Raw genomic sequence first — 27,973 nt, 5'->3', positions numbered from 1 at the left:
CCCACATTCCCCCCTTTAATTCATGTCCATGTGTCATACTTACCAGTTCTTTAGCTTCTACATTTCCCATACTATTTTTACCCTCCCCCTGTCTATGTTCTACTTACCATCTATGCTACTTATTCTCTGTACCTTTTCCCCCTCTCTTCTCCCATTCCCGTGTTGTTAACCCTCCATGTGATCTCCATTTCTATGATTCTGTTCCTGTTCTAGTTGTTTGCTTAGTTTGTTTTTGTTTTTGGTTTCGGTTTTGTTTTAGGTGTGGTTGTTAATAATTGTGAGTTTTCTGTCATTTTACTGTTCATGTTTTTTATCTTCTTTTTCTTAGATAAGTCCCTTTAACATTTCATATAATAAGGGCTTGGTGATGATGAACTCCTTGCACTTGACCTTATCTGAGAAGCACTTTATCTTCCCTTCCATTCTAAATGAAAGCTTTGCTGGATAGAACAATCTTGGATGTAGATCCTTGCCTTTCACGACTTGGAATATTTCTTTCCAGCCCCTTCTTGCCTATAATGTCTCTTTTGGGAAATCAGCTGACAGCCTGATGGGAACTCCTTTGTAGGTAACTGCCTCCTTATCTCTTGCTGCTTCTAGGATTCTCTCCTTCATTTTAATCTTGGGTAATGTAATTATGATGTGCCTTGGTGAGTTCCTCCTTGGGTCCAACTTCTTTGGGACTCTCTGACCTTCCTGGACTTCCTGGAGGTCTATTTCCTTTGCCAGATTGGGGAAGTTCTCCCTTGTTATTTGTTCAAATAACTTTTCAATTCGTTGCTTTTCCTCTTCTCCTTCTGGTACCCCTATAATTCGGATGTTGGAACATTTAAAGATGTCCTGGAGGTTCCTAAGAATCTCCTCATTGTTTTTTTGAATTCTTGTTTCTTCATTATTTTCTGATTAGATGTTTCTTTCTTCCTTCTGGTCCACTCCGTTGATTTGAGTCCCAGTTTCATTCCCTGTACATTTCCCTTTATTTCACTTAGTGTAGCTTTTATTTTTTCATCTAATTTGCGACCAAATTCAACCAATTCTGTGAGCATCCTGATTATCAGTGCTTTGAACTGTGCATCTGATAGGTTGGTTATCTCTTCCTCACTTAGTTATATTTTTTTCTGGAGCTTTGATCTGTTCTTTTATTTGGGCCATTTTTTTGTTTGTCTTGACACGCCTGTTATGTAGTGAAGGGCAGAGCCTTAGGTGTTCACCCAGGTGGGGCAACCCAAGTTCCTGTGTTGTGGCACTGTATGTGGGGCAGGGGTCGGAGAGGGAACAATGGCACTTGCTTAGCTCTCTGCTGGATTTCAGTCACTTCCCCCACTTCCCCCAAGCAAATTGGGCCCTTCTGGTGCTGATTCCCAGGTGGGTGGGTTTGTGTACATTCTAGGACCCTGTGGGTCTCTCCAAGGAACTCTCTTGTGAGGTTGGGAGTTCCTCCCAGCACCTCAACCTCCACAGGTGTTTTCAATTTGTGTTTTGAGGTTTTATTTCCCTGAGCTGGGACCCTGGGTTGCGCAGTCTGTCTCACTCCCCAGCTTCACCTGGTTTATCTGCACATGAATGTGGGACTGCCGGGTCTGCCAGCTGCCTTGTGTGCCATGGCCCTCCACAATCCACCACCTCCCTAGGTCTGCCAGCTGCTGCCTGCACGCCCCGAGTCTGCCAACCACCACACTTTTTGATGTGACCCGCCTCCACCCGGCTGCCCAACTCAGCCCCTCCTACTGGTCTGGATGAATGTGTCTACTTTAACTCCTTGGGTGTTGGACTTCCATAGAGTTCAATTTTCTTCAGTACTGGTTGTTTTTTGTTTCTAAATTGATGTTGTCCTTATTTTGGTTGTGCGAGGAGGCACAGTGTGTCTACCTATGCCTCCATCTTGGCGGGAAGTCCCTGTTGTATAGTTTTCTGAGTACAAGTCTTTTACTTCCTTGGACAATGTGGGGGTTGACTGTGAGAGTGGGGGGCATGTAGGGGTGACTATAACTGGAAAATAATAAATAAAATAATAAACATACATAAATAAAATAAATGAAAGCTAGAATTATAAGAAAACACTCAACTTTACAGGTGTAATAGATTCAAAACTGACAGAAGTGGCCAAAGCTCAGTCAACCTCAAAGGTGCTCATCTGACAAAGCTTCTTGCTAGCATGGTACAACAGAAGAGTTAATATTTAATTACCATTTAATCTTTGAGTTTCCAAAATACAATTCCTGGGGAATTCTATAACACTCTAACTTCCAATGAAAAGTTAGAACCAACAAAACTGAGTTTAGACATGATCTCTGCCTTCAAGGAATTTACAATCTAATACTGGAGAAAAGTAATGGTTATAATGGAAGAATGTGATATGTGCCAATAGAGACACATAGTATTGTAACATGCTTAAGAAAGTGGGCTCTATACTCAATCTTCTTGGATTTGAACTATGGTTTTACAACCTACTAGCAACATGAAGTTGCACAAGTTAAATTACTAAAATATTCTCCAAATCTGTTTCCCAATCTGTAAAATTGGAGTAATACTACACTCTCTAAGAGGGATCTAGACAGCATTAATAATCTGTGTAATTTCGAGGTACTCCTTTTGGTGACTCATTTCCATGCAGTTGTGTTTGAGTGTGTGTTTAAGAGTGTTTCTTAAGTGTGTGGTATACCATTCATGATGATTTAAGTAGAGGCTGATTTTGAAGTTAGAGTACCTAATGTGTGCTTCTAGAACTTCTTCACAAAGTCTCACCATCATTTTGCTTCTCTGTGCCTTATGTCCATTCTCTATTTAAGTGAGCAAAGGATTCCCTGGCTGGTGTGGCTAAGTTGGTTAGAGTGTTGTCCTGTACAGCTAAAGATCAGGGGTTCCATTCCCAGTCAGGGCACAGGTTATGGGTTCAATCTCTGGCTTGGCTGCATATGGGGGCAAGCAATCAATGTTTCTCTCATGTTGATGTTTCTCTCTGTGTCTCCCTTCTTCCCTCTCTAAAGTCAGTAAACATATTTTTTTAAATAAAATTAAAAAATAAATGAACAAAAGGAAGTTCCATCACAGCAGGGACATTACCAGTCTTGTTCAATGTATAGAACAGTGCCTAGCACATAGTAAATTATGGATAAATGTAGGTGCAACACAACTCAGGGATATTATGAAGATGGTGGTCCATCAGACATGAATGTAATTTTGAGAAAGAATCATGAGTACTACCAAAAAAAAAATGACTGGCTTTTCTTGTTTATGAACCCCAAGACATATAAGAGATAAGAAATTATCTTTATCACAGTTTTCTGGTGGGATTTAAACATGAGTTTTAGAGTCAGAGGATCTTGCCTTGACTGTGGCTCTAATGCTTAAGGCTTTGTAACCTCAGATAAGTAACCTCTGTGAGCTTTATTTTTCTCATTGGTATTTTGAAGTTATCACCCTTGCTTTAGACTATTCTTCAGAGCTCCAGTGATAAATGAAATAAAAGCATTTGTGAAGTACAAGTACAAATGTGTTAAGCAATGTTGTACATTGGAGGACTATAAATCATAAAAAGCAAACTTATATTCCTATTTCGCAGGTCTAAGGTAGTAAAGATAAAGCTGTATTGTTCCCAAAAGTTGATCTTTTTTAAAAATACACAGAAAATAGACACCCTCCCTGTCTTTTATACAGTCAGAGAAGCAAGACTGCACGAGAGAACTTTCATCACACCAGCTCCCTTTAGTTGTTGCATCTAGCTTTTTCTATGCCAGCTTCAAAAATAGTTCCAGTCTGAAGGAATTATATTGAGGATTTGGGTAGGGCCCCATCAAAGGTTACAGGCTGAGTTAAAAAAAATTCTGTCTTCAATTTCCCCTATCTTACATAACTTGTATGGCCAGAGTCCATTTTCTGTTAGCATTTTTAATTTGTAAAAGTTCAAAGTTTAAATTGATTATTTATTGTCTGTTTTTATACTTCATGGACCTTCATAGAAAAATTCCTCCAGACCTTCATTGTTTATATTCTGTACAAAATGTGTGTGTGTGTGTGTGTGTGTGTATGTGTGTGTGTGTAATTTGGGGGGTATATTTTTCTTTCAAATATGTTTAAGCAGCCTATATGTAATTTAGTTGTAGGATTAAATTTTAATAGTTTTAATGTTTCTTTAAATACAAACTTACAAACTCATAGAATATACACTTTTACAGTACTTTTCCTTTTTAATTTAATCTTTATTGTGCTTTTTCTGTTACCTATTAGTCCCCTTATACCTTCCTCCCCACAGCAATCATCACATTGTTGTCCATGTCCATGAGTCCTTTTTCCTTTTTGCTCAACCCCTGCACCGCCTAAGCTCCCCCTCATACTAGCTGTCTTATTTGGAGATGATGAAAATATCCTGGAACTAGAAAATGGTGATGGTTGCATGATTTTTGAATATACTAAAACCCTTTTACTACCCTGTATATTTTTTTGGTTGTCATGTCTCTGTAGACTTTTAGCATTATTAATATATAATATACATACTCTACAATTCACCCATTTAAAGGATATATGTTTTATATATGTAAATAAATATATATTTATAATAGATTTATATATTTTCTTTTTTCTAGAGGTCATTTGTCTGATAACCTTAGCCCTCTACAACAGGATCTGCATGGAACATATTGTGAAAGGGCCCCTAAACTAGTAAGAGCAGTCATAAACCTTCTGCATGAAAACTCTGCCCTTTGCACCTTTAGTCCCCTCATTCACTGAGTAACTAACTCATATTCAACATTCATGGTTGGCTATGTTTTCCAGAAGGGAGCTGGACAGTACACTATGACAGATATATTGGTAAGAGAAGAAGAATAGAAGTTTAACTACTACAATGTACACCTGAAACTAATACAAAATAATATTGAATGTAAGCTGTAATTAAAAGTATAATTTTAAATACATAATTTTTAAAGTAAAAAAAGAACATAAGTGACAAATATTCATCTTCCACTGAAAGAGGACAACTACAACTATAATACTTCCCAGGACATTTATGACCCCAAGTCTTCTATCAGGGCCAAATTATGTCCAATATTTTCTAAGAAGACAAAGCTACATAGAATACATTTCAGAAGATTTCCATGAAGAATGACTCAGAGAAACACACATTTTGCTTTTGAGTGGATATGCTTGCTTGTATGAATTTAATTTTCCATTGGCATCTATAAAATTATGTGATACTGAACTTCATCTTGAATGTGGAAAGGACAAATAAAAAATTCAGATTCTGTAAAGTTATAGAAGACATTGTTTTTAAAAAGTAAATGAAAAATTTTAAAAAACTTGAATTGTACTTTTTTATGAAGTTAACAATTAGTTGATTTGCCTGAAACTCAGAGCTTACTTTTGCTTCAGAGAATACCTTTTATTTTGGTATGTGTTTGTGGCACAATGACAGTAATATAACCTTTCATTTTTCTTATCAACTGAGCTGCTAGCAATTGTTCCTGGTTGACACTAAACTGCAAACCTTAAAGCTGCATTTATTTGTATATGCTGAACCTTTTTCTAAATTGTTCCAATATCTTTTCACAAACACTAATAATTAATAGAGTATACACAGAAAAAAATCCAGTATCTTTTGAAAGATTTTTTTATCTGAAGCACATTTTACATTTCAGCTTCTATCCTACCTCATTTTCAGCTAGATATGTCATGACTATTTTAAATAATCACCAACAATTACATTTCAAGTACACAGAGAATTAACCTCTTAGAGCAACTGAAATTTTCTTAACAATTTCTGTTTTCTGAATTTTGAGAGCAGTTTAAAGAGAGGTCTTTGGTAGCCTCTAAAAACTGGAGACATTCAGGTGGATCATGACTGTGTAAGAAGCTATCATGTCAGGGCCTGCATTTTCTGTGCAGTGGGCCACAGAATGAATTTCTGTCACAAAGCAGGCCAAAATTAAGCATTCTTTTTTAAACTGTGTTGTTACCCAGTATCGTATTGCAACAGTGAATCTAACTATTTGCTTCATTATACTGTGCACAATTCTACACTGGGAAATGCTCATTTTATTGACAATGGTTGATTGTACTGTGTTGCACTGTCAGTGTTTAAAATGGTTCTTTTAAATAGAAATTGGTTACTTCTTTTTTGTATTATGTTTGCTAATTTTATTTTTATGTTTTTCTTGCAGGTTTCTGAAAAGTGTCTTTTCTGAAAACTGATGCTTTGATTCCCCTCTAGAGCTGTCTCTTTACAAAGCCCTCTCCTAACCACCACTATCCCCCAAAACGTGGTGTGCTTGCAGTTTACCTTCAGCAACTTGTCCATTCTTTTTATTTGTTTGATTCTCAGTTTTTCACACTCAATTTCCCTCATCTTGATTTTGCAGCAAGATTTTTTACACTTATAATATCCTTACCAATCTTAATCTTTAAAGACAAGAAATAGGGAGAAAAACTTTTCTTCCCCTGAGCTGAGACCATTCCACAAGTTGAAGGGCAGCCAACAGCATATGCTTTTTGCAAGAATAATTGAAAACATCAACTGGAGAGCACATAATTCTTTTGAAAGTCCACCAGTTATTTGAAGTAACTTTGACAGAAAAACAATATAAAGCACTCAATATTTTAACTTTTATGGTTGCCTTCTTAGGAGTTGGTCTCTATTTTGATTTTACTTATTCTGATACAATTTTTATTGTATGATTGACTAGACCTAATTTGACTTAAATGAAAACCTAAGTGTTAACAAAGAAAAATTTCACCAAGCAACCTGTGAAGTCTTTACATTTAGCTTGAATTCATTTTTAATCTTTGAACAACCATAATACTTTCCTAGCAAGGGTGCACTTGATTTTAATTTTACTTTCAGTATGACAGCTGTCAATGTTTCCCTGGTTCGTGACACCAAGTGGCTGACTTTAGAAGTCTGTAGAGAGTTTCAAAGAGGAACCTGCTCTCGAGCTGATGCAGACTGTAAGTTTGCCCATCCACCAAGAGTTTGCCATGTGGAAAATGGCCGAGTGGTGGCTTGTTTTGATTCTTTAAAGGTGAGTCTCATCTAAATGCACATGATGTTTTAGTTAAATATGTTGATTTCCGTTTTTTTTTTTTAAATATGGTATGCTTTCACATTGGTAAAGTTAATAATAGTATGAAAGTGCTAAGTTTTGTTTCTTTGTTTTTATTTTGATTTTTTGTTGTTTTTAAAAATATTTTGCTGTTGTTCTGTTACAGCTGTCCCCAGTTTTCCCCCATTGTCCTCCTCCACCTAACCCAGCCCTGTTCATGCAGTCAATCCCCATCCTGTTGTCCATGTTTTTTAAGATGGGATGTAGACCTTGTGTTTGTATAACTAAGCCAGACTAAACTTCACCCCATCAAAGCCACTAATCAGGAGAGACAGACTTGAAATAAAAATTCAGGAATTTTTTAGGAATGACAAATTGCAGCCTTGCCATACTTCTTTGCATACGATTTCAGTTTTGAATACAATGATCACAATACTCATATAACTTAGAGAAGCCCTTTACTAAATTATATCTTATTATCTATGTTATCAAACACGCTTGTCAGGGACCAGTCGGCTTTCAGAGGATAAAGTCAGCCAAGATAGTATAAGGTGAAAATCACACTGTACAGGAAGAAAATGATGCTATTTTGAAGTCTCTTAGTCACAGTATATTTTGAATGTTTACCTGAACCATATTGCTATAAAACTAGATTCACTAGTCTTCTCTTCCTAAACTGCTTTTTGATCAATTTCAGATTTGTGAGTATATTTTATAAAGAATGTCTTATTGCCAAGGTCAACAGATACAAAAAATATGTACTAGAGAATAAACAAAATGTGAGAGCAAATGAAATATTATGTAGAAGAGTGCTTATATGATTGCCATATAAGGAAATGCACTGATGTTCATGTTTTATTCATAACTATCCTTAAATGAAGGATAAAGATGTACAAGTTAAGGTATAGAAGTAAAAAAGGCAATAGAATCCTGGTTTAATAAGATTTGTTAGGATGCATTAAAGATGTTTTCCAAAATGCATCAAAATTACTTAAGCATAACAAGAAACTTTCCAATTTTTAATAATGTTTTATACTCATCATGACCAATTTTACCTCATTAACATTTTTTATGCATTGGCTAATAGAAATATATCCTTTCATGTATTTTTTCTTCAGAAAACATTTTATTAAGTGACATACTACTTTTACTTATGTTGTGGTTACTAGTTTTTTGTTGCAAACCATTCCAGTTCAAGAATCAAAACCTGTTACCATGAAGATAATGGTAATTACTACCATTAAAAATCTCTAGATTGCTCTTATTTGCAGTAAATATTATGACTAAAGTGTTTATTCTGTTTTTTTTTCATTTCAGTATCATTCAAGTTTCACCTACAATTATTCTGTATATTACTTAAATCTATTACTGTAGAACTGGGTACTGCCATGGGGTGGAAAAGAGCCCTGCGTTAGCTGGGGGAAGAAATATATCTTTCATCCAGTCCATAAAGAGAATCTGTCACTGCACTAGGAACTTTACATATTTTTTTCAGGAGATCTGGGCTACAGTCTCAGCCCCACTATTGACCTCAGCTACTTAATCTGATACAATTTATATTATTTCATCTCTCATAGATGAGCGTTCTTCTCTACTTAACCTCCACAATTATTGTGGCAATTTCAATAAAACTAATGCAAAACCATCTATCACCAGGGGTATGTGGGGGTGGAAGAAGGTATAGGGGAGATAAATGGTGCTGGAAAAAATAAAATAAAAAAAATAAATTTTAAAAAGTGAAATAAATGAAAGGTGTCCTTACTATTAATTCAGATGTTTTTAGGAGTCTTCCAAACAGTTCTATTAAGTTATTGTTTATTATTTAAAACTGCAAACTCATATTCCAAGTGTATATGCCCAAATGTAGTTGCCTGAATATGATGTTAGTTCTTCAAGCTAAGTATGACTGTTTTTAATGGTTTACTCTTTGATACAGAGCTCCTTTCAGGCTTTGTAAAGTCTATCTTCCCAGGTATCTGGTGGAAGAAGACATGGGATATTCCTAATTATTGTTACAGTTCAGATGAATTCTTCCAGTTAAAGGCAATAGAATGCCGTATAGGAAACATTTTGAGGAAGAGTAATGTGGAAAGGGATTGTTAACAAAATGCACACTGCACTATCACTTTTAAAGCTTGGAAAATGTTTAATTCAAAAACTACATAAATAATGGCCAATCAATATTAATAATCCAGTTAATTATTTACATATACTATCTATTCACAGCATTCAGAGTTCTAAAAATAATTTTGCATTTTGTTACCACCTGATGACCACTCACACAAGATATAGATGATTTACATCATCATTACATTCTTAAATTTTAATGAAAACCTTAATAATATTCTAAATATACAATGCATTTCAGCCCTAGCTGGTGTGTCTCAATGGACTGAGTGCTGGCCTGCAAACCAAAGTGTTGCTGGTTCGATTCCCAGTCAGGGCACATGCCAGGGTTGTGGGCCAGTCCTCAGTAGGGGGTTCATGAGAGGCAATCACACATTGATGTTTCTCTCTCTCTCTCTTCCCCCCCTTCCCCTCTCTCTAAAAATAAGTAAAATCTTTTTAAAAAGTAAATAAATATACAATACCTTTCAAACAGTTGTTTTGCTCTTTAGATAACACATTTGTCATAGTTTCATGTCTGCACAAAAGCTTTGTAGTTCCTTTATATTATTTCTTATTTGTGATATGCTTGAAAGGTATGCTAAATTAAGGGTAATTGATTTATGTGGATTGTACTACTACCATACCTATAGCACACAAATAACACATGTCAATGGTTATTGCAACATTTGCTATCCTCCTTGAGTTTGTATAATTGAAACACCTTTGAAATGCTTCTGTGCACTGTTTCTTCTTTCTTGAGTAGTTAAATAACTGAAGTAATCATTTCATGAGTTTGGCCACTGTTTTTTGTTTGTTTGTTGTTTAGTATTTGTAATGACTCCTTTACCACTAGGTACTCTGCTGGATGATGGTGGCCCTTTTTACCTTCATAATAGGCACAATAGATATAGTATCTCATACTGACTTCATGATGAGGGAATATTGTGAACATATGGAGGACAAGCTTGACGGTTAATTGTGCATTGTGATGAGGTGCTATGCCCATCACTCCATGAATGTTGAGTGTTCAGTGATGAAGGTTACACTATCTTCAGATAGGTCCCTAGACAGTGCAGCCCATAGATTAATTTCCAGTTCCATAAGAGTCTTGTATCATGTTGATATGCAGCTGTTTTTGACTCAATTGCCTAGTCTGCTTGACACAATTTATTTAAAATTTTTTCTCTGAAGGATTGCTTAACCTGTTCTGCACGAAAATCTTGATATTACAATTTTAAATTGATTTGAGTGTGTATTTTTAGTGAGCATCCTTGGGAGTTAACAAAACATCATCACTAAAAATACAAACCTAAAATCTTTGAGATTATTTTCATAGCTGAGATTGTTGTTTTCATGTATTCTGCTTCAACAATGTCATGATATTCTGAACCTTTCCTTGCATATCTAAAGCAGTGTGATATCAGCCATCTCTTTTCCAGAAAGAATATAAATACTGTCATTATTTCATTATGACACATCAACATCCATCATATCTGCCCAACTCACCCACCAGTTTAGGTAGTTTGGTAACAAAAAGTTCTCAGGAAAGGCTTCAGCAGCAGTCATAGTCACAGAGTAGTCATGTCAACCCATATACATTTCTAAAATATTTTAACTGGGTGAGGACCTCACATAAAACAGCTCCACACTATCTTCAAACATCATATATAATCACAGGCAGAATATTTTCACAAGAGAAACCTGTTTTGTAGGCATATGAATATGACTCTGTCCTTGTAGGTCAAATTGTGCCAAATTACCAGTATATTCACTTCTAGTATCACTAGTCACAGCAGTTTTCACAAGTTTAAAATTTAATCATTTTTGACTGAATATGTAGCTCATTCTTGTTTTCTAAGGGAAAAATACTTGGAGAAGAAAATTGCTAGCAACATAATCCCAAGGTTTGCTGAATTATCTAAGTCTTAGAAACATTTATGAGCTCCATCAGAGGGGTCTGCTACACTACAAATACACAAAGGCAGCACCCATCATCCTTAACTCAAAGAAAATAATATTTTACTTAAGGATCTTTATCTTCCATGATACTGACCTTAAAAAGAATCTTTGGTAGAAATCAATGCTATTTTTGACATCTCAAAAACAACTTTTGAAAGAAAAATTGAATTGCAATTAGTATTTAAATACATGTAGATAGCTCACTCTCACTTTTTAAACTTTTAATTTTAAAATAAGTATACAGACTTGCACAAAAGTTGTAAAAATTGTACAGGGATTTATCCTTCATTTTGTTTATGTGGCGAATCACATTTATTGATTTGTGAATGTTGTACCAAACTTGCATTCCTGGAATAAATCCCACTTGATCATGATGTATGATCTTTTCGACTCATTGCTGTATTTGGTTTGCTAATATTTTGTTGAGAATTTTAGCATCTATAGTCATCAAGGATATTGGCCTATAATTTCCATTTTTTGTAGTGTCTTCATCTGGTTTTAGAATTAGGATGATTCTGGCCTTGTAAAATGAGATTGGGAGCCTTCCCTCCTCTTGAATTTTTTGAAATAGTTTGAGAAGGAGAGGTGTTAGTTCTTGGAATATTTGGTAAAATTCCCCTCTGAAGCCATCTGGTCCAGGACTTTTGTTTGCTGGGAGTTTTTTTATTACTGCTTCAGTTTCACTAGGTATAATCTGCCTATTAAGATTCTCTGATTCTTCCTGATTTAGTTTTGGGAGATTGTATATTTCTAGGAATAGATCCATTTCATCCAGGTTCTCCAATTTGTTGGCATATAGTTGTTCGTATTAATTTCTTATAATCCTTTGTATTTCTTTGGTGTCAGTTGTTATTCCTCCTCTTTCATTTCCTATTTTATTTATTGAGGTCCTCTCTTTTTTCTTGATGAGTCTGGTTGTGGTTTTGTCAATCTTATTTATCTTTTCAAAAACCAGCTCTTGGATTGATTGATATTTTATGTTATTTTTTAGACTCTATTTCATTTATTTCTGCTCTGATTTTTATTTCCTTCCTTCTACTCACTTTAGTCTTTATTTACTGTTTGTTTTCAAGTTCCTTTAAGTGTAATGTCAGATTGTTTATTTGAGCTTTTTCTTTCTTTTCTTTCTTTCTTTTTTTTTGAGATAGGCCTGTATGTTATGAATTTTCCTCTTAGGATTGCTTTCTCAGTGTCCCACAGATTTTGGGTTGTTGTGATCTCATCTTCATTTGTTTCATTGGATCTTTGGATTTCTTCCTTGATCTCATTGTTAACCAATTTATTGTTTCATAACATGTTGTTTACTTTCCATGTCTTTGTGTATTTTCCAATGTTCTTTTTATAATTGTTTCCTAGTTTCATAGCATTGTGGTCAGAGAAGATGCTTGATATGATTTCAATTTTCTCAAATTTATTGAGACTTGTTTTGTGTCCTAACATGTGGTCTATCCTAGAAAACATTCCATGTGCACTTGAGAAGAATGTATATTCTACTGCTTTTGGGTAAAATGATCTGAAGGTATCAATTAAATCCATTTGATCTAGTGTATCATTTAAGGCCACTGTCTCCTTGTTGACTTTCTGTCTGGAAGATCTATCCGTTGAAGTAAATGGGGTGTTCAAATCCCCTACTATGACTGTATTTCTGTCACTCTCTCCCTCTATGCCCATCAAGATTTGCTTTACATATTTAGGTGTTCCTATGCTTGGTGAATAAAGGTTTACGAGGGTCATAGCCTCTTGTTTGATTGCTCCCTTTATCATTATGTAGTGGTTTTGTCTCTTATGATAGCCTTGGTTTTTAAGTCTAATTTGTCAGAAATACATCTTGCTACTCCAGCTTTTTTACCCCTTTCCATTTGCATGAAATGTCTTTTTCCATTCCTTTACTTTTAGTCTGTGTGTATCTTCAGATCTAAGGTGGGTTTGATGTAGATAGCTTATATATGGGTTTTGTTTTCTTATCCATACAGTTATTCTTGTCTTTAGGTCAGAGCATTGAGGTCCTTTACATTTAAGGTATTTGATAGATATGCATTTATTGCCATTTTATTTTTAAACTAGTTTTCCACAGTTTCTTTTTCTTTTTCTTCTTCTTAAAGCAAGCCTTTTAACATTTCTTGCAATACTGATTTGGTGTAAAAAAAAAAAAAACCTCCTTTAGCTTTTTCTTGTCTGGATTATGGGAAGCTAAATAAGTTTTGTGATGTGCATGTCACTGTCACATGGTCCTATAGGGTGCCCCTACACTGGAGTCAGTCCCTATAGCTACCTCTAACAGATCATATTTTCTGCCTTTATTTTCATAATAAATAACATTGCCCATCAATTTTAAAAGTTATATATCTTTATGAAAGTAAAACAGAATATTAAAATATTAAAATCATATATAAGAACATTAGAATAAAAATAAAATGTAATGAAATATAAATAAAATGTAGTAAAGTGTCATCCCAACCATCCATTGCCACCACTAACATTTCTATGCATTTTCTTCCAGTCTTTATGTCTTTTATATAATAGTATATATGCCATATAAACCTGACCTTACCTTCTGCATCCTTGCCACCATATTCCATTACTCTCCTTAGGTGATCCTTGAGATCAACCTCTACCTCCATTTATCCTTCCTATTATCTTCCTGTTCTTTTCAAGTTACCAAAAAAAGAAATCCAGATACTGCTGATCTCTCATTCATCGAATTAAAAAAATATATACCAATCATTGTGGCTATTTTTCTATTTTTAAGTATATTTTATTGATTATGCTATTACTGCTTTCCCATTTGCTATTACAGTTGTCCCATTTGCTCCCTTTATTCCCCTCTGCCCTGCACACTCCCTCCCACCCACATTCCCTCCTTTTAGTACATGTCCATGGGTCATACATCAAATTTCCTTGGCTTTCCCATTTCCATTCTATTCTTAACCTCTCCCTGTCTATTTTGTACCTACAATTTATGCTTATTCCCTGTACCTTTTCCTTGATCCTCCCCCTCCCACTCCCCTCTGATAATCCTCCATGTGACCTCCATTTCTATGATTCTGTTCCTGTTCTAGTTGTTTGTTTAGTTTGTTTTTGTTTTTGTTTTTAGGTTCAGTTGTTGATAGTTGTGAGTTTGTTGTCATTTGATTGTTCATATTTTTGATCATCTTTTTCTTAGATAAATCCCTTTAATATTTCATATAATAAGGGCTGGTGATGATGAACTCCTTTAACTTGACTTTATCTGGGAAGCACTTGATCTGCCCTTCTATTCTAAATGATAGCTTTGCTGGATAGAGTACTCTTGGATGTAGGCCCTTGCTTTTTATGACTTTGAATACTTCTTTGCAGCCCCTTCTTGCCTGCAAGGTTTCTTTTGAGAAATCAGCTGATAGTCTTATGGGAACTCCTTTGTAGGTAACTGTCTCCTTTACTCTTATAGCTTTGAAGATTCTCTCCTTATCTTTAATCTTGGGTAATGTAATTATGATGTGCCTTGGTGCTTGCTTCCTTGGGTCCATTTTCTTTGAGATCATTTGAGCTTCCTGGACTTCCTGGCTATTTTCTTAGCCAGGTTGGGGAAGCTGTCCTTCATTATGTGTTCAAATAAGTTTTCAATTTCTTGCTGTTCCTCTTCTCCTCCTGGCACCCTTATGATTTGAATGTTGGAACATTTCAAGTTGTCCCGGAGGTTCTGAAGCCTCTCTTCCTTTTTTTTTTTTTTTTTTTTTTTTTGAATTCTTGTTTCTTCATTCTGTTGTGGTTGAATGTCTACTCCTTCCTTTTGGTCCAAATTGTTGATTTGAGTCCTGGTTTCCTTCCCATCACTGTTGGTTCCCTGTACATTTTGCTTTATTTCACTTTGCATAGCCTTCACTTTTTCTTCTATTTTGTGAACATACTCAACCATTTCTGTGAGCATTCTGATTACCTGTGTTTTGAACTCCCCATCTGATAGGTTGGCTATCTCTTCATCACTTAGTTCTAGTTTCAGAGTTTTGATCTATTCTTTCATTTAGGCCTTATTTTTTTGTCTCAGTGCACCACTTACATTGGAAGGGGCAAAGTCTTAAGTATTCGCCAGGGCAGGGCAACCCACGTAGCAAAGTGGGCCCTTCTGGTGCTGATTTCAGGGTGGCTGGGTTTGTGTACATTCTAGGACCCTGTGGGTCTCTCCAACAAACTCTCTTGTGAGGCTACGAGTTTCTCCTGCTGCTGTAATCCAGACAGGTTTTTATAGCCAAAGGTTTTGAGGCTTTTTTCTCCCATGCTGGAACCCTGGGTTGCATGATCTGTCTCACTCCCCAGTCGTTCCTCTTGGCTTATCTGCATGCAAATGTGTGACCACTGGTCTGCCCACTGCCACCTCAGCCTCCCTGGTCTACCAGCTGCTGCCTAGCCCTCCTGGTCCTCCAGCCATGACCTTGCTGCAAATCCTCTCTACCCTGGCTGCCCATCTCTGCCCCTCCTACTAGTCTGAATCAATGTTTCTTCTTTGACCCCTTGGTTTTTGGACTTCCATACAGTTAGATTTTCTGGCAGTTCTGGTTGTTTTTTTGTTTTTAAATTTGTTGTTGGTCTTTGTTTGGTTGCAAGAAGGCAAACTGTATCTACCTACACCTCTGTCTTGGCTGAAAGTCCTCTATTTTTCTTTTTATTAATTGAAGGTTTTATTGAGATAATTGCAGATTCTTGAGCAGTTATAAGAAATGATACAGAAAAATCCCTAAAACAGATTTCCAAGTTTTTGCCAACAATATTTTACAAAACTGTAATATAATATCACAAGTATTTCAACATTGATAAAAACTACCAATTTTATTCAAATTTCCCCAGTTTTAATTGTACTAATATTTGTGTGAATTAAGTTCTATGAAATTTTATGACCTATGTAGTTTTGAATATCCACCATCACAATCAATGTCCTAAACATTTTCAACACCAGAAAGATCCCTCAAGTTATCTTTTTATAATTACACCCTTTCCCTTCTCCCCTATCCCTGTCCTTAACCTCTGGCAATCACTAATGTTTTTCTTATTTCTATATTTTTATTTCAAAATGTTATACAGATGAAATAATACATTAAGTAACCTTTTGGGAAATGACTTTTTCTGTTGAAGATTAATTTAGCCAAGTTGCTGCATGTATTAATACTTCATTCATTTTTTATTGCTGAGTAGTATTCCATAGTATATACATACCACAGTTTATTTAACCATTTCACCACTCACTTGTTGGAAACATCTAGACTAATTCCAGTTTTTGGCTATTTCTGTGAAATAAATTCTCAAGAGTGTAATTACTGAGCCATTTAACGGGTGCATGTTTGGTTTTATAAGAAACTACCAAATTGTTATCCATAATGGCTATAAAATTTTATATTTCTACTAGCCATATATGAGTGATCCACTATCTCTGGATCCTTGCCAGCATTTCATATCATCATTATTTTTCTATTTTAGCAATTCTAATAAGTATATAGTGATATCTTGTGGTTTTAAATTAATTCTCCTGATGAACAGTGGTATTGAACATCTTTTTTATATGATTAATTTTCATCTGTATATCCTCTTTGTTAAAATGTCCATTAATGTCTTTTGCCCATTTTCTAATTAGATTGTTTGGTTTTATACTGTGGGAATGTGAGTGTTCTTTATTTATTCTGGATACTAGTCCTTTGTTGGGGATATAATTTGGAAATGCTTTCTTTCAGTCATAAATCATCTTTTTATTTAATTCACATGGGATTTCACAGAGAACAAGTTAAAATTTAGTGAGGTCTAATTTATCAATTTATAGATTATAATTTTGGTTATATTCTAAGAACTCTTTGCCTCACTTTAGGTCCTGAAGATTTTCTGCTATGTTTTTGGGAAAAGTTTTATAGTTTTACATTTCACATTTAATGCTATGATCTATTTTTAGTGAATTTTTATATAAGGCATGCATTTTTAATTAAATTTATTGGAGTGACATTGGTTAATAAGATGATATAGATTTCAGTTGTATAATTCTATGATACATGATCTGTATATTGCATTGTGTGCCCACCACCCAAAGCCAAATCATCTTTGGTCTCCATATATTTGGTTCCCTTTACTCTTTACTACTTCACTACCTCCTTTCCCTTCAGGAACCACCATACTCTTATCTATGAGTTTTTGTTTGTTTACTTTCTTGTGTTTTATTTGTTGCTTTCAGTTTTATTTCACACATATAAGTGAAATCATATGGTTTGTGACTTATTCTGCCTGACTTATTTAGCTTAGCATAATATTCTCAAGGTTCATACATGTTGTCACAAATGGCAGTATTTCATATTTTCTTATGGCTGAGTAGTACTCCATAGTATATATGTACCACATCTTCTTTATCCAATCATCTGTCATAGGACTCTTTGGTTGTTCCCACGTCTTGGCCATTGTCAATAATGCTGCAATGAATAGGGGGGTGCATATATCTTTGCAAATAAATGTTTTCAAGTTTTTCAGGTAGTTCCTTACTCAGAAGAGGGATTACTGGGTAGTATGGTAACTATATTTATATATTTGTAGTGATATCCATACTATTTTCCATAGTGATTATACCAGTCTACACTCCCACCAGCAATGCACAAAGGTTCCTTTTTCTCCAACACTTGTTATACTTGGCATTCTAACAGATGTGAACCATTCTAACAGATGTGAGTTGGTGTCTCATTGTAGTTTTGATTTGCATTTCCCTAATAGCTATTGAATTGAGCTTCTTTTCATATATCTGCTGGCAATTTTATGTCTTCTTGGAAGAATTGTTTGTTCAGGTCTTCTGTCCATTTTTTACTCAGATTGTTTTTTTGGTGTTTAGTTGTATGTGTTCCTTACATATTTTTAATATTAACCCCTTGTAGGAGCTATTTTTATGATCAGAAAATAAAAATACCCTGGCTGGCGTAGCTCAGTGGATTGAACGCAGGCTGCGAACCAAAGTGTTGCAGGTTCGATTCCCAGCCAGGGTACATGCCTGGGTTGCAGGCCATAACCCCCAGCAACCACACATTGATGTTTCTCTCTCTATCTATCTCTATCTCTATCTCTATCTCTATCTCTATCTCTATCTCTATCTATCTATCTCTATCTCTATCTCTATCTATCTCCCTCCCTTCCCTCTCTAAAAAGAAATAAATAAAATGTTAAAAAATAAAATAAAAACACACTCTTTTTAGAAAACTGTGGTATAGCAACACAGATTTTTAAAAAATAAAATTGTGTTACCCAATGAAACTCTTCACATGTTGGTGTATTTCCTTTCAAAATTTATTTTAGTGACAACTGTTTCTTTATTTAAAAAAAAGGTTCATTTGTTCCATGGAATCCCAGAAGACTTTCATACTTGTGAAGGAATAATATTTTAGAAATATACTTAATTAAAAATACCATTCTTTAGATAGTATGTAGTAATCAGAAACTATGTCTATGAGAACTATGTCAAAATAACAATAATAATAATAATAAACTCTACCTTCTATTGACTGCCTACTATATATGAGAAACTTTACACATGCTGACTCTAATCCTAACAACCTTATGTCAACTTTACCTTTGAATGGGCCAAGTTTTGCCAGCTGTGAGGTCTTGGGTAAATACCACACCTCCCCATCCCCAAGTTTCCTCACCAGTGAAAACAAAGAACCTACTAACACCTCTCTCTCTGTAGTTACTGAGCATTCAAATGAGATGATGCAAGTGAGGTGCTTGGAACAAGACCTGGCTCATCATAAGTACTCAAGAAATATGTTTCCAACAAATAATTTCTGGGTGCCCTGAAAATTTAAATATCAAAAATAAGATTAAATCATGACAGTACTAGAATAATGTGGAGATGAACACATAATCCTGTGTGGGGAAGACCTAAGTATTCTTTCAAAGGCAGAATCAATAAAGGCAAAGGGTTACTAGAACATACCATACAATAAAAATAATTTCTTAATGGCTGAAAACACCACAGTTAAAAGGCAAGAAATAATTTGGAAAAATTGTGACCTATATGACAGATTACTTTAATATACAATGAGTTTTGCAAATAAAAACCACAAACATTAAAAAAAATATTTTCTTAGCCTTGGCTGTTGTGGCTTAGTGGATTGAGCACCAGCCTGCAAACCAAAGGGTCACCAGTTCAATTCCCAGTCAGGGCACATGTCTGGGGCCAGGTCCCCACTAGGGGGTGCACGAGAGGCAACCACACAGTGATGTTTCTCTCCCTGTCTTTCTCCCTTCCTTTCCCTTCCCTTAAAAATAAATCAATAAAGTCTTTAAAAGCATAAAAATAAAAAGTATATTATTAGAAAAATAGGCAAAGGACATAAATAGCAGAGCAGACATTCTGATGTGACCAATTTATCTGTGAGGACATTTTGATGAACCAATTGACACAGATGCTTTGATGTAGCCATTGTGTTTCAGCTGTCCCTGTCACAGTGAGCATGCTCCCCTTCTCCTGCCCTCCCCCACTCCTTAACCTCCAGTCCAGAGGACTGTCACTTTCTACTTTAGTCCTTTCTGCATTGTATATATTTTCTTTTGCAAAAGTGTTACTTCTATTCAGAGAGAGAGAGAGAGAGAACCTTGTTAGGACTAGCCTCTAAGGGAAAGCGAGTCATATCTGTTAAATACATTTTATAATATTTAATATAATATTTGCATACTCAAGTCTTGAGGGAAAAGTTGAGTATTTCATGTACAGTCTGGAGCTAAGAATGTGAAATCTTATAGTATTCCAAATACCTTCCATCTCCCCCTTTATTTGGTGTCTATACCTATATCTGATTCATTCATTCATTCACTGGATAAGTAACTACTGAGCACCCCTTGTCTTCCAGCCATTGTGTAAGGCATGGGATCCAGCAGTGAGCTAGAAACAGTCTGGCCCCCATGGAGTATACAATCTAGTTGGGGAGGAGCAGGCAAATAGGAAGTAAATGTTTGGGTTAATGACATATTGTCAGGTGTGAAAAAATAATGAGTCAGGGAAAGGACACAGAGAATAGCAGGGGCTTCTGTTTTAGAGAAAATGCTCAGGAAGGCCTCCTTAATGAAATAGTATTTGAAGAGAGGGATAAAGGAGGTGAGGGAGTGAGAAGTATGAGGATTCCTGAGAACATTCCAGGCAAAGAGAACAGCAAACACCCTGAAGCAAGAATGAACCTGGTGTGTTTCAGGAAAATCAAGATTACTGGGATGGCAGGACAGCTGTAGGAGATGAGGTCAGAAAGGTGATGGGTTTAAGGAGATCAGGGAAGGCTGTGTATATCATGGTTAAGACTTAGAGGGGATGGCATGTCCTGTGTGGTTTCAGATAAAGAAAGACATTGGAAGACAGTACTAGGCTTCTCTAGTCTCTCCTAATGTATATCTTTTTCTGGCTGCTTTCCCCCTATATCTTTGTTCTGATAAATCTTAGCCAACAGTATAATCTTCTCTTGACTCTTGTGAGTCCTTTGGCAAAGCAGCAACAAAGCTTTTTCCCACATTATTCTTCTTTATACATTATTCTTCTTTATACATTATTTCTATGATGATTCCTTTTTTTTAATGCAGAGGTTTCTTTTCCTTTGTATTTTTAAATTTTAATTTTTGAATTGATAATGTTTTTAATTAAAATTGAAAAACAGCTGATTATTAATTGATGGATACATTTTAAAATGTGGTTTGATACAATGGAATATTACTCAGTTATAAAAAGGAAAAAAGTATGAATATATACTACAACATGGATGAACCATGAAAATATTATGCCAAGTGAAAAAAGCCAGCTCAGAAAGACTACATGTTGTGTGACTTCATCTATGTTAAATATCCAGAGTTAGCAACTTCATAGACAGAAAGAAGATTAATGGTTGCCAGGGCATTTGGGTTGGGAGGGGAGAATGGGTGAGGGGACAGTGGAAAATGACTACTAATGAATACAAGGTTTCTTTTGGGGATGATGAAAATGTTCTGTAATTAGATAATGATAATGGCTATATAAGTTGGTGAATGTACTAAAAACCACTTTAAAAGATGTGTATACTTTAAAAGGGTGATGTTTGTGGTATATGAATAATATCTTAATACAGTGTTCTAAAATTAAATACAGTAAGTTCCCAGAGGGGAAAGGGCTGAGGGGCTTGGTGAAAAAGGTGAAGAGATTAAGAAAAAAAAAAAAACCTCATAGACACAGAGAACAGTATGATGAGTACCAGAGGGAAAAAGAGGGAGGTAAAAAAGGATAAAGGAGGGATAAATGGTGACAGAAAGAGACTTGCCTCTGGATGGTGAATATACAATACAATATATAGATGATGTATTATAGAATTGTATGCCTGAAACCTATGTAATTTTATTAACCAATGTCAATCCAATAAATTCAATAACATTTTAAGAAATAATTAAAAGGATGGAAGAAGATAATACCATGTCCACATTAATCAAAAGAAACCTGAAGGTGTTATATTTATATTAAAGGTAAACAGAATTAAACACTAATAGTGGGGTCTAGTTAGTAACTCTGTTGCTCACAGATGTATGAAAATACTTTATGTAGATACTAGGGTTCAACAAATAAGTGAGTAGATAATAAAGATAGCCAAGTTTCTCACAGTCAGAGAAAATAATTAAAAATAAGGAAAGCAGAAGGCTAGAATGAATCCTGTGTAGGGGATATAAGGGAAGACATCAGTATGAACTCATCTTTAATTTAATACATATATAGATATACAGGTACAGAAATAGATATAGACGTGTGTCTATTCATGGGTTAATATGCTTAAATATATTTTCTAGCTATGTTTTATGAGGGCTATAAGCAATGGCACCCCAACAGTAATAAGCACACCTAGTTCCCAAATCCTGGTTTCTAATACCATTCTTCAGTAAAGGAACTAAGGTTCCTTGGAGTAATGGCTGATTCTGGATCAGGGGAGGGCAGGTCAAATACAAGGTGAACCTGTAATGCTTTATATCAGGAAATAAGGAATTCTTCCAAAAAGTCTGGAGCATGACAAGAGGACACAGGAGCCAGTCTGAAGGAGATTCCAATGGCCAGTGCATCAAGATTGTGAAAGATAATGAAAGACTGAGGGACTGACACAGATTGGAGGAGACATGACAAGTAAATGCAAAATGGGGTCCTGCAACAGAAAATATATCAGGGGGGAAACTGATGAAATTCAAATATGTTCTCTATTTTAGTTAATGATATTGTAATAGAGTTAATTTCCTGATTTTAATAACAGTGCTATGTATGGTATGTAAATTGTTGACATTGCAGGAATTTGAGTGAAGGGTATACAGGATCTCTGTACTAGTTTTGCAATTTTTTGTAAGTCTAAAATTATTTAAAAATTAAAAATTTAAGTTAGCTTTTTTAGTCTTACATGTACATGCCTGTCTTTTAATGCTCAAAATAGTGGAATATTGTTTATTTTCATTTTTCTTTATCCTATTTTCTTTTATAAATTTTGGGGATGGCAAGGAGAATGCCCTGAAACCCATGAAATGGTTTATTCTGCAACTGACTCCAACAATCTGGATGAGTCAGATTTAAGAAAGCATGCATATCTGACAAATGAAGGCATTTTGGATTTAGAAGGAAGACCATTCAGTTTAAATTGTTACCATGTTAGAAACTGCACATCCAGGGGAGATGACTCACTTGCCCAAGGTCACATAAGCAGTTATCAAAAGAGCCCTAGGACTCCCATGTTCTTCTAGTCATTTTAGTGTTTTTCCTCTCTGGAGAAGGAAATGGAGTAAACATCAGCTGGGCTATTGCTTTATTAAACCCAAAGCATCTGGCTTTTATCTTGTTCAGACTGTCCCACATTATACTGGGATGTACTGCCTGTGAGGTTTTGTTGCTCTCCTTCACTTTCTGAAATTCAAAAATGGGGAAAAGCCAACTTTCACTTTCTTAATCCCTCCTTCACTTACTGTTTCATGATAGTGTAATTAGATTAATACTTTAAATTAATGTTCATATTTAGTTCTTTGACAATCACTTGGGCTATTAAGTTTGAGAAGGAGGAAAAGAGGCAGGGTGCACTTTATTTTTATACAAAGGTATCTAACATAATGATATTAAGTTTTGTTTAATTCCTGAGAGTCAGGACACTGAACTATCTCTACTCCCTTGTCCATCCTTCTCCCTAAACCTTGTTTCACTGAGTTAGCTATCCAGAATTGGGGACTATAACTGGCCTATGGATCATGTACATCTTCACTGCTTGAAACTCTTTGATGTCTGATTTTATTATATACTCATTAGTACAATGTCTTGGTCAGCTGGGGGAACTTGTCACAGGTCAGCTGGAAATATTGCAGTAGCAGTTCAACCTGTTATGGGTCAAATATTGTTCTGAAAAGTAACTAGAATTTATCACAACTCATTTAAAATGTTGTTTTATGGGAGCATAGCTCAAAATATTTTCTCATATCATTGAAGCCAAGTTTGCAATTGACTACCTGGTGAGAAAGGACCTGTGATACGGCTATTATTAAGATTGATGCTTTGTTACAGAAATCCCATTACAAGATATCTGAAATTCTGAACTTTGAGAACTATCTACCATTTCTTTTTAAAAATATTTTATTTATTTATTTATTTTTATTTTTTTACATTTTTATTGTTGTTCAAGTACAGTTTTCTGCCTTCCCCCCAACCCCTCCCTACCATCCCAACCTTCTATTTATTTTTAGAGAGAGACCAGAGGAAGAAGAAAGAGAGGGAGAGAAATATCAATGTGTGGTTGCCTCTGCTGTGCCCCCCACTGGGGACCTGGCTGACAACCCAGGCATTTTCCCTTACTGGAAATCAAACTGCTGACCCTTTGGTTTGCCAGTCAACATTCAATCCACTGAACTACACCAGCCAGGAGTGTCCACTATTTCTTAACTCTTTTGTTTGGAATAAACTCTTACATGTTAAGGAAATATATACCTGATCCTACTTGATCATTAAATAATTCTCTTCATGTTGCACAGCCATATGAAGTCATTATAAATATTGTCTTTTTCTCTATTTTAAGATTTTATGAAATGTGGATATAAAGTACTCCTGTGCTTCTGGAAATAATTAGTTCTTTTAGGAACATGACTTAATTTATAGAGCATCATTCACCTACTGATCTTTTTGCCCTTACATATTATCTTTCTTCTTGTAGCATCCCTGAGGTTACCCTGTTTTCCTCTACCTCAGTCTGCTGCTTGATTTTTGATGTATAGGGTTCAGGTTATCTAATCCATGGTCATGAGGCTCAGGATGGTTATGAATGTGGCCCAACACAAAATCATAAATTTATGTAAAGCATTTTTTTTTGCTCACCAGTTTTCATTAGTGTTTGTGTATTTAATGTGTAGCCCAGGACACATCTTCTTCTTCCAGTGTGGCCCAGAGATGCCAAAATATTGGACAATCCTGGCTAGAGGAATATTTGTCATCTATTTCCTCAGTATCTCTAAATAATCTTTTCATTTTCTCTGTATTTCCTTGACCATGTACTCAGTCTTTATTTTCTTAAATTTATGGTTTTTGTTGTTGTTGCTGCTGCTGTCTAATGCAGATTTGCAATCCTGCTTAGGCTTTCAGTGTTTTATTTTTGTGCCTTCAATTCTTACCACCCGGTCAAGTTTTACTGCTAGGTGTAATTACAAGTTTAACTTACACTTTTCCCCCATGTTTCTTGATATTGTTTTTTTAAGTCAAAAAACGATTCCATTTTTTCTTCAACCTTTTCTTTTCTAAATAATATCCACTATTTGGATTAACCATATTGTCACTAGAGTTAGAGTAAATTATTTTTTCAAGTCTTGTTCATGATGAGTTTGTATAATATTTCCTGGTGTCATGTCTAATCTGTTATTTAGTGAAGTACATATGCTTATAGGATTCATCAATTTTGATCATAGGAATTTAAATGTATATTTTAAGTTGGACTATGTCTATCACAACTGTGCATATGTTTTTCTATTGAAATTCAACTTTTTATTTTCCCACTGGAAATTTATAGAAAAGAAGTTAGCTTTTTGTTCCTATCCATGTTCTTGTAGGTAGACATTGGATAGTGAAGACATTGTCTACACTCTAAAAACCATCCATTAGTTTGAAAATATAGAGTCCACAGTGATGTAATTTTTAAAGGTGTTTTAAATGTGACAAATTCCCTAAACTAAGACATAGCCTATGTATCAGCTGTGTTTTGCTAGCTAACTGTATAACAGTAGAGACAGACTCATGGATTGCAGGCTGATAGCTGTGGTGGGGGTTTGGGGAACTGGAAGGGATAAAAAGAGGTTGAGCAAAAAAGAAAAAAGAGAAAAAAGTCATAGACATGTACAACAGTGAGGTGACTTCTGCAGGGGAAGAGTAGGGATGGCAGAGGAGGGGATGGGGGAGATGAATTGTAATGGGAGGAAACTTCACTTGGGGTGGTGAACACACAGTAAAGTGTGCAAATGATATGTTGTAGAATTGTGCACCTGAAACCTGTGTAATTTTGTTAACCAGTGTCACTCCAATAAATTCAATAAAAAGGAAAAAAATAGTGTCATTCAAATCTAAAAAAATGCAAATAAAAATATTTTTCTCTGTTACTCTAAACACTTCACCTATCTTTTATACAGTATGTGTCTAGGTACATTGAGTAGGCAGCATTGTAGTATCAATCATCTTTTACTCATTTCCAAATACTTTTTGGAGACTACATTTTTTAGAGTGACATTTTTTATGACCACATTGTCACATTGCCTTAAAATTTTTGTTCATCTTATTTGTGGAAGAGAGGAACATTGAAGTAACAATTTGAGGCTGTTTATATCTTCAAGAGCTCTATGTTCTTCTGTTAAATGTTTGATGAACACCTATCCCAGAAGTTGTGTTTTGTTGTTAATGTTTATGCTTGTAACATGCTCCATTAAATGAACTTAAATTTTTCCTTTTTTATTTTATTTTAATCATTGTTCAAATACAGTTTTCTCCTTTTTACTCCCAATTCAGCTCCCCTCCCACCCCTCCCCACTTCCCTTCCATTACCACCCTCCCCTTAGTTTTTGACCATGTGTCCTTTAAGTTTGTTCCCATGAACCCTTCCCACTGTCCCCTGACATTCCCTCTACTCTCTTCTGTGGGCACTGTCAGCCTGACCTCTATTTCAGTGTCTTTGGTTATATTTTGCTTGTTTCTTTGTTTTGTTATTTAGGTTCCTGTTAAAGGTGAGATCATATGGTATTTGTCTTTCACTGCCTGGCTTGTTTCGCTTAGCATAATGTTTTCCAGCTCCATCCACACTGTTGCAAAGGGTAGGAGCTCCTTCTTTCTTTCTGCTGCATAGAATTCCATTATGTATATGTACCATAGTTTTTTGATCCATTCATTTACTGATGGGCATCTTGGTTGCTTCCAGCATCTACCTATTGTAAATTGTGCTGCTATGAACATTGGGATGCATAGGTTCTTTTGAATTGGTGTTTTAGTATTCTTAGGATCGAGTCCCAGCAGTGGAATCACAGGGTCAAAAGGCAGATCCATTTTTAGTTTTCTGAGGAAGTTCCATACTGCTTTCTATAGTGGTTGTACCAGTCTGCAGTCCCACCAACAGTGCACTAGGGTCCCTTTTCTCCACAACCTCTCCAACACTTGTTGCTTGTTGCTTTGTTTATGATGGCCATTCTGTCTGGTGTAAATTTTTCCTTTTTTTTGTAAAAATATAATCTCTAGCATTTTTGCAATTTCCTGGTTATTTCACTTTCTGTTAACCAAGAAAGCATTCTATGTATAAACAAGTTAATTTCAAGTTCAAAACAACTGAAATAATTTAAAATCTTATCTGTACATTTTTATTTTGCTAGTATCCAACTGGAGGAGGGATTTATTTTTCCAACTTTATTGGTATATAATTGAATATAGCATTGTGTATATTTAAGGTGTATGATATGATAATTTTATACAAGTATTTATTGCAAAATGATTACCGCAATAAGATTAGTTCACACCTCTATCACCTCACATAATTACCTTTTCTATTTTTTTTTTGTGGTAAGAACATTTAAGATCCACTCCTTTGGCAACTTTCAAGTGTATAATACTGTATTGTTCACTATAGTCACCCTCCTGTACATCAGATCCTCAGAACTTGTTTTAACTGGAAACTTGTAACCTCTGACTAATATTTCCCCATTTCTCTCAGTCCTCAGGCCATGGTAACCTCCATTTACTCTCTGTTTCTGAGTTGAGCTTTTTAGATTCCTCATATAAGTGAAATCATATAATACTTATCTTTCTGTGTCTGGTTTATTTCACTTAGCATAATGCCCTCATGATACCATCCATATTGTCACAAAGAGCAGGCTTTCATTTCTTGTGGCTGAATAATATTTTTTTTATGTATTTTGGGCTATTATCTTATATTTCCAAGGAGCCTTAAAAGTAGCCTTGATAAATGCCTCTTTCTTGGGTGAACTGCAGGTGTAACCGTGGAACTATATGAAACAAAGCATGGTACCAACAAGTGGCGTAAACACAGAAAATGCTGCCTTGTAATAACAACTCTAACAAGGGCTCCTTGTGTGGCCTTGAGGAAGTAATAGGAATACTACTACCTCTGTTTCTCTTCATACAAGGGCAAGCAGCAGTGCTCAATTTGTAGGACTATTGATTGTGGTTTACTACAAGACTTTTATAAATGCCAAGGGTCATTTAATGCTGAAAGTCCTGTTAAATCCATTCAGCATTCTATATGTTCAATTCCCCAAAGAAATGATTCATTCAACAAACATTTATTGAAATCTCTTACTTATTGAGCACAGGGGTCAGTATTGTGCACAATACAACATATGGAAGGCATAGTCCCTGCCTGATCTCTTACTATGAAGCT

At 35.3% G+C, this 27,973-nt stretch overlaps 1 protein-coding gene across 7 annotated transcripts in view; it reads left to right on the top strand.

Annotated features, from left to right (window-relative positions):
• MBNL3 (muscleblind like splicing regulator 3) overlaps window positions 1-27,973 on the top strand; it is a 127,115-nt gene that overhangs the window by 49,631 nt on the left and 49,511 nt on the right. For 6 of the 7 annotated variants that reach the window (XM_036016703.1, XM_036016704.1, XM_036016706.1 and 3 more), the window contains exon 2: window positions 6,156-7,013. In XM_036016703.1, the coding sequence (XP_035872596.1) occupies window positions 6,837-7,013 (177 nt within the window). In that variant the 5' untranslated portion in view covers window positions 6,156-6,836. The remainder of the gene's footprint in view (window positions 1-6,155; window positions 7,014-27,973) is intronic. The other variant, XM_036016702.1, reaches the window with a different exon arrangement.

This window comes from Phyllostomus discolor, chromosome X (assembly GCF_004126475.2).
Source record: "Phyllostomus discolor isolate MPI-MPIP mPhyDis1 chromosome X, mPhyDis1.pri.v3, whole genome shotgun sequence".
Classification (NCBI taxonomy): domain Eukaryota; kingdom Metazoa; phylum Chordata; class Mammalia; order Chiroptera; family Phyllostomidae; genus Phyllostomus; species Phyllostomus discolor.
Note: the sequence above shows the minus strand (reverse complement) of the source record. Positions and strands in the feature narration are given on the sequence as shown.